The sequence below is a fragment of the Calypte anna genome, chromosome 2 (assembly GCF_003957555.1).
Source record: "Calypte anna isolate BGI_N300 chromosome 2, bCalAnn1_v1.p, whole genome shotgun sequence".
Taxonomy (NCBI): Eukaryota; Metazoa; Chordata; class Aves; order Apodiformes; family Trochilidae; genus Calypte; species Calypte anna.
The window spans coordinates 149,661,269-149,668,203 of record NC_044245.1 but is presented as its reverse complement, the minus strand read 5'-3'; the positions used below and the strand labels follow the sequence as shown (position 1 = coordinate 149,668,203).

At 46.0% G+C, this 6,935-nt stretch overlaps 1 protein-coding gene across 1 annotated transcript; it reads right to left on the bottom strand.

Moving 5' to 3' along the window:
• Positions 1–779: 779 nt before the first annotated feature.
• On the bottom strand, positions 780–5,917 carry PSCA (prostate stem cell antigen). Its single transcript, XM_008497465.2, has 3 exons — positions 5,710–5,917; positions 3,644–3,748; positions 780–1,166 (listed from the first exon to the last, which is right to left on the bottom strand). Exons 1-3 carry the CDS (start codon positions 5,759–5,761, stop codon positions 955–957), a joined length of 369 nt encoding a protein of 122 aa, XP_008495687.1. The 5' UTR covers positions 5,762–5,917; the 3' UTR covers positions 780–954.
• Between the last annotated feature and the right edge of the window lie 1,018 nt (positions 5,918–6,935).

Sequence of the window (6,935 nt, the reverse complement as noted above, 5' to 3'; positions counted from 1 at the left end):
GGAGTCAAGAGGTCCCACCTGCAGCCCTCCTTTGGGGAGGAACAGACAAGAGAAATGGCCAGAACTGACCAAACAGAGGATTCCATCCCATCCACCTCATCCTCAGGAGAAATTGGAGGGATCACCAGGGTCAAAGCCCTTCCTGCTTCCCCTTCTTCCCCTCTCCCTCTTTGCTTGGGCATCCTGGGAGGATTCCATCCCTTCCTCTGCCTGTGCTCCTGATCCATGCCAGCCTGAATCTGTGTTTTCCTGCCTCCAGCTCCCCACTGCTGCTGACCCCAGGAGTCCAGCCTGGACTTTCCCAGGGCTGCCCTGCAGCCTCGGTAGGGATGGGAGAGTTATTGGGGGAAAGGGGGGGGGGAACCTGGGATCCATTTTCTTGGATATTTGTATAGATTCAGTCATTTTTCCTATTTCTCATTCCTGTTTCCTTAAAGCTGTGTAGTTTAGTTTCCAACCCATCAGTCTCTCTCCCTTATTCTCTCTCCTTTCTTTATCAGGGAGCAGAGGGGTTTTACAGAGAGCATCTGGTATTTGGTTTAATTGCTAGGCTAGTGTTAAACCATGACAACTTGCCACTTTTCTCCTGCTCTGCCATAGTATCTCTTGGCACATATCTTGGTCAGCTGAATGAACACTGTCCAGACACACAATGCACCCACCTCCTCTTGCTTCTGGGTGTAGAAATCCACGAGTAAGTGAGAAACAGGCAACACACTCGATTTAGAAATCAGTATATTTGAGGTGTTATTATGTAAATAGCATACAAACACATTTTCTTATCTGCTAGCACTGCAGCAATGCAATAACAGCAAGGAAGAAGCTCTCATACAGCAAAGCTCTGCCATCAGCTCTGAGGATGCTGCATGCCCCACACACCACCTCCCTCCTGGTTAGAAATTCCTTCATCAGAGGTCTGCTCCAAGATTTTGGGGTGTCCAAAACCTTTGCTTCTCACAGTTTGCTGGTCACAAAGGGCCAGAGGATGCTGACTGCTAATCCTGCTGCCATCCCATAGCTGTATCTCAGGCTGCTCCCTGCGTTGACGTTGCAGAGGTCAGAGGAACAGCAGGAGACATTCCTTCTGGTTACACTGTAGTCCTGGTCCAGTGCTTTGCAGGATGCCTCACAACCCTTGCTGATGACATTGAAGAGTCCTACAAGCCCTGGAAGAAAAGCAAGACCATTACTGCAAGGACTCCAGACAAGCCTGGAGGTGAGGCTTGAGATGCTGTTCTTAGCTGAGCTCACTTGGTGCAGGAAATAAAAGGGTGTGTTCAAAGAATTTCATGTTTCCCTCTAGCAGGTTGTGGTTTTGGGGTGTGTCAGTAGGGAAAGAGGGGTTTCAAACCCTAAGTGTTTGCTTAAGGCCACCAGACAACCATCAAGGTTTTCCAGAACAGCACCGACTACCGAAATGCTACTAATTTAATTAATAATGAATGTAGACATTAAGACCTCTTTGGGGGAGTCTAAGCTTCTAATTTAGGAAAAAGCCAACATGTTGGGTTATCTTTGCTCATAACCCATCTGTCTTCATCACACAGAGCCCTTCTACACCCAGGGAAGTTGGAGAAGCTTGGCTGTCCCCATTTCACAGGGGACAGTGTTGCTCTTTGATGTGTTCCTGAGAGTCACCACCTTATTTTTCTGTGGCCACTTGATGCTCAGGAGCTGCTGGTTGCCAGCAGATTACAGTTTGCAGAATTTCTTCTGGGTACCAAGTCTTTAACACTTGTAAAATTTCTTTTTTAGGGCCAGAGGGTGGCACAAGGTGTTGGCATGGGAGGGCATGGCCATGGGTTTGCACATTTGCAGCAAGGGCAATGCCTACTGGAGGTATCGTATTTATTGCCTAAGAGAGATGAGTTGGAACATGTCACTGATGTCACCCAGGTCTAAGAGCAATAAAGCTGTCACCAGAGACCTGGACAGAGTCAACATTTTTTTTATTTTTTCCCCAAGGTCTAAAATGAGAGAATAAAATCTTATTTATCCAGAGAGACAGAGATGGCTGCATTCAGAGCTGGCTGTAGATGGAATTCTATCCTTTAGGTGAAAAAAGGAGCTGGATTCTAGGTGGAATTCCATCCTTTTCAATGAATTGACCTAAAGCCAGCTCTGTAGTTGAATGCTGCTCCCTAACTTCCTGACTTGGTTTCACCAGACTCAGTCTCTGACATTTTAGTCCATCTTCCAAACTTTTAAAAAATTATGAATTTAACTATTGGCCCTATAATAAAACCATTTTTGGTGTTATGAAAAAAGAGATAAACATTTATTTAGTACAGGTAAGAGATTTTTTTTGTACTTCATAGTTAGTGCCCTGTTGAGCAGCTGAATCCTCCTGAGGTTTGTCCCAGGCACTGGAATTGTTTTGACCAAACTGCTCCATTTTTTTAGCATGATCCATGGGCAAACCTTGAGGAATTGATGACTTACAGCAGTCACTTACTAATTGACTTTTTGAACACATTCTTATGGTCAGTGTGAGAAGACTTGATGTTCAGCACCATCACCAAGGGACAAACCAGCAGCAAGGGCTAAACATACTTCTATTATTTCTACTTAACCTGAAAGCACTCTGAAAGCTTTTTAACCATCTCCTCCTCCCTCCCCAAGATTTTTTTTTTTCTCCTCCTGCTGCACACCAAACTTTGCTGCCCCACACCAGCTGGTGGATCTGGAGAATCGTAGGGTTGGAAAGGAGCTCTGAGATCATCAAATCCAATCCTTGATCCCCCATGGTTCCCAGCCCATGACAATGAGTGCCACGTTCAAGCTCTTCTTAAAAGGCTCCAGGGATGGAGAATTTACCCCCTCCCTGGACAGGAAAGAATTTTTCCTAATATCCAACCTAACCCTCCCCTGGCACAACTTGAGACCCTGCCCTCTTGTCTTGCTGAGAGTTGCCTGGGAGCAGAACCCGACCCCCCCCCTGGCTCCAACCTCCTTTCAGGGAGTTGTAGAGAGTGATGAGGTCTCTCCTGAGCCTCCTCTTCTCCAGCCTCAACACCCTCAGCTCCCTCAGCCCTTCCTCACAGGACTTGTGCTGGATCCCTTCACAGCCTCCTTGCTCTTCTCTGGACCTGCTCCAGCACCTCAATCTCCTTCCTGAGCTGAGGGGCCCAGAACTGGACACAGGACTCAAGGTGTGGAAGGACAGAGGTGATTGATTATCATCATTATCCTCTCTTGAGCATCATTGTCTTCTGAAGGACAGAGATGCTTGGTAATCCTCAAGCCTATTCCATGGAAGAGCCATCCCTGTGCTGTGCTGCTCCTGTGTGTCCAGGGAAAGCTGTTGAGAGCCAGGGAGATCTGAGAATCCCTTCCCTGGACCTGTTGGCCACACTGTTCCTGATCCAGGCCAGGATGCCATTGGCCTTCTTGGCCACCTGGGCACACTGCTGGCTCATGTTCAGCTTCCTGGCAATCCAGACTCCCAGCTCCCTTTCTGCCACTCTGTGCCCAGCCTGGAGCTCCCCATGGGGTTGTTGTGGCCGAAGTTCAGGACCCGGCACTTGGCCTTGTTGAACCTCATCCCATTGAAATCTCCCAGCTCTCTTGGACACCTGAGATGGAGCCCATGATTGGCTCCAACCCCACAACCAAGACATTTCCCACTCCCACTTTGCCTTACTGATCACATCTGTCTTGCATTCTTCATTTTCTTTGCAGGTCTCCTTTGCCTGACATTTGGAGTTGCTGAGTTGTAATGTGCACTTGTAACACTCCAAAGAAGAACCTGCAAGAGACCAAAAAAAAAAAAAAAAAAGGTTATAAAACAAATCCAGAAGAAGCTCCCCAGAGAACTCAATTTAGGGCTTGCACTGGGAAACAGAAGCACTCCTGTGAATCTCCAAAGGAATTCAGCTCCTTTGGTATCTGGAAAGGATTTTTTTTTCATTTTTGGTGGAGAATACTAGACTCACTTGGGGTGAGAGTCAAGTTCTGCAGGTTCTGAAACTGTTTCAGATCAGTGCAGTGAGGGAGGAAAAAAAAGACCAAGTGAATAGTTGGTCCCATTGGCTGATGAGACCAGCACCAAAAGTGCATCCCAAGTGCTTCTTCCTCTCCACTTGGGATACCAGACTCAGTTCCTGTCTGGAACAAACTTATGGTACCATTCCCACCTCCTGAGATGGGATGAAGGGATGAAATCACCCAGAAGGAGTGATTGATGTTATTTTTCTACCTCTATAGACATTAATGTTTTAAATACCTGGAGGTATTTAAATGGATTGTGGACCTGGTCCTTAGGGACATGGTTTAGTGAGTCAGTCAAGGGTTGGACTGGATAATCCTGAAGGTCTCCTCTTCCAGCCAAAGACATTCTGGGACTCTTTTACCAGAGGGATTTTAGCTGAGGTATTGCCAGAGTTGGATAAAAGAAGGAAAACCCATAAGGGAGGGACAGAGGAGGTGATTTGTGAGGTCTCTTCCAGCTCAGTGCCTCAGTTTATCCAACTCGTGACACATCCATCACCCTCTCTTGGGAAACCAAGTACAAATATGACTTTTTCCTCCTTCTGAAGAGGAAATCCCCACATGGCCACCGCCCCAGGACCATGCCAGCCCTTGGGGGACACAAACCAGGGTGGTTAGCATCTGCTGTGCTGATGTGCAGAGCAGGCAAAGCTGAATAAGAATCTAACAGCTCTGTAACCCTGGTGAAAAAGAGTCCCCAGAGGGATGAGAGGAAGGTGCAGTTACCTGTTCCTATTACCTACCCATGCCTCAGGGCATCCCTGGAGCCTCAACTTGGAAGTGTGGGGTTAAAATGTGTATATATGTATTTTAACCCTCTGACCACCAAGCTTATCCCATGACTCCTTCAAGGCAGATGCCTAAAATACTCTTTTAGGATCCAGAAAAACCATGTTTAGTGTTATTCAGAGCACGAAGAGATTTGGGAGCACTTGGTCTCCTTCTGACCCATCTCTTGTGCTATAAATGCTGAATGCAGCCCTAGAACCAAATTCCAGTTTGGTTGTGGTGCTGACTTTCAGAGCAATGAAAGGAAAAATTCAGAGCACCCTGATGGAAACTGGAAAAGGAGAGTGACTGGCCAGGACTTTGCAAGTCCCTTCTCAGCCTTAATTTCTGATTGAGAAACGTTTCAGCTCAGATTTGTTTCTTCTGCTCTTTAGGAACTGGTTTAAAACTAATTTTTTTTTTCCTATTCTGTACAGAAGAAGTTGGCAGTATCCAAATCTGGGTTATAATGGTTTCCTTTCTTTTTCTGCCCTAAAATGCTGACAGTCTGGGCAGCATCAGAGGCCACTTCTCAAATGAAGAATCAGAAAATAATTTGGGACAAATCTCACCTTTGTTGCTGTTTCTAGAGCCTGAGAAGAAAAGCAACCCACCCACCCCACTTAAAAAAAAAACAAGCAAACCTAAAAAAAACCCCAAAACCAACACCCCCACAATATCTTAACTATATGGTCTGGCTTAAATAACTTTGATTTTAATTAAATTCAGTTCTGTATAGGAATTTATCTTCCCTGGGAGCTGCTCTTTCCAGCACTGGGATCACACCAGGAGCAGGATGGGACTCTTAGTTTTTTTTCCATGTAACACCCAAGCCATTCCCTCAAAACCCCAAGATTCCCACATGGCAACTGGCTCAGAATTCCTTCTCTCACAACTCTTTCCTTTTAGCTGAAAACCTTCTGGAGGGGACTGATGGGCAAAAAAACTTACCTGTATCCAAGCACAGGACAGCTCCCAGAAGGAGGACAAGGAAAAACTTCATTTTGGGATGGTCTCTCTCAGCCTGAAGATGGGTTGGTCCCTCCTGGGGAAGTTTTTATACTATGGGAGGCAGTGATTGAGCATGCCCAAATGTTTGCCCTCTTAAAGCACTTGAGTGAGCTTGCTTGCTGAGCTAAGGGAGGGGTTGGCTTGTGGTGGGGTTATTTGTCTTAGATACCTCTCCCCTCTGACTTGAGCTCTTGGAGCAGCTCCTCTCCACCACTACGACCCCTCCTTTCCTCCTCCTCTTCAGCAAAGTGTTCACTGGAGTGGGAAAACCCCCAAATTCTTCAGAACAAGGCTGGGCTTATACTTTCCCCCAGAGCCAGAAGTTTCACCCCGTGCTCTCCACCCCCATTGCTCCCCTGAGTGGAGCTATTGTGCTTCAACCAAAGACAAATTGTTCTTGTAAGAAACATTTCCAGCTGTTTACCCCCGTGTCTGAGTGTGCCTGTGACACCCATGGCATGTGATAGCAAGGTATGTGGGGAAATTATGAAGCATTGGCCACTTCCAGGCATCCAGGTTGCTCATTTGTCCTTTTTTTTTAATTTTTTTTTTTTTTTTGTGTATTGCTTGTACTTTAGTAAAATTCAATTTTTCAATCTTATTGTTTTTTGGGGGGGTTTGAAACCAAAGGGACTTCACCCTGGCTTGGCTTGGGATTGTTTTTTCTCTGCTATCTGAGCTGTGGCATTCATCTCTGTCTGCCAGGCTGTCTAGTGGGGGTTGAGTATTGTTTTGACACTTGAGCTCCTACCAAGATGTGTTTGAAACAAATAGCATAGAAAATGCCACTTCTCATTACTGCAGCCACATTCCAAGCTGAAGTGGGAATGTTTGCTCTCTTGGGTTGATTCCCATCCCACCTCTCCTTTGACCATTCCTCAGTAAAAGAAAGCAGGCTGAATTTAACCATTTCTGTTAAATTCCATTTGTTGCTGTTTCTTGCTTTATTTAGGGTTTTACTTAAATATTAGGAAATTTTCCCCCCCCTTTTTTTTCACCATAGGGGGTAGTTACAACACAAGGGGTAATGGTTTTAAACTGAAAGATTTAGGTTTAGGCTCACTACCAGGAAAAAAATCAACACCATAAGGGGAATAAAATACTGGAATAGGTTGCCCAGGGAAGTTGGTGATGCCTCATCCCTGGAAGTGTTGAATTCCAGGCTG

Coding starts and splice junctions, on each gene's coding strand:
- PSCA (XM_008497465.2), bottom strand. CDS start 5,761: ATGAAGTTTTTCCTTGTCCTCCTTCTGGGAGCTGTCCTGTGCTTGGAT. Junction 3,749..5,709: donor TGTCCTGTGCTTGGATACAG/GTAAGTTTTTTT, acceptor GGTCTCTTGCAG/GTTCTTCTTTGGAGTGTTAC. Junction 1,167..3,643: donor ATGCAAGACAGATGTGATCA/GTAAGGCAAAGT, acceptor CTTTTCTTCCAG/GGCTTGTAGGACTCTTCAAT.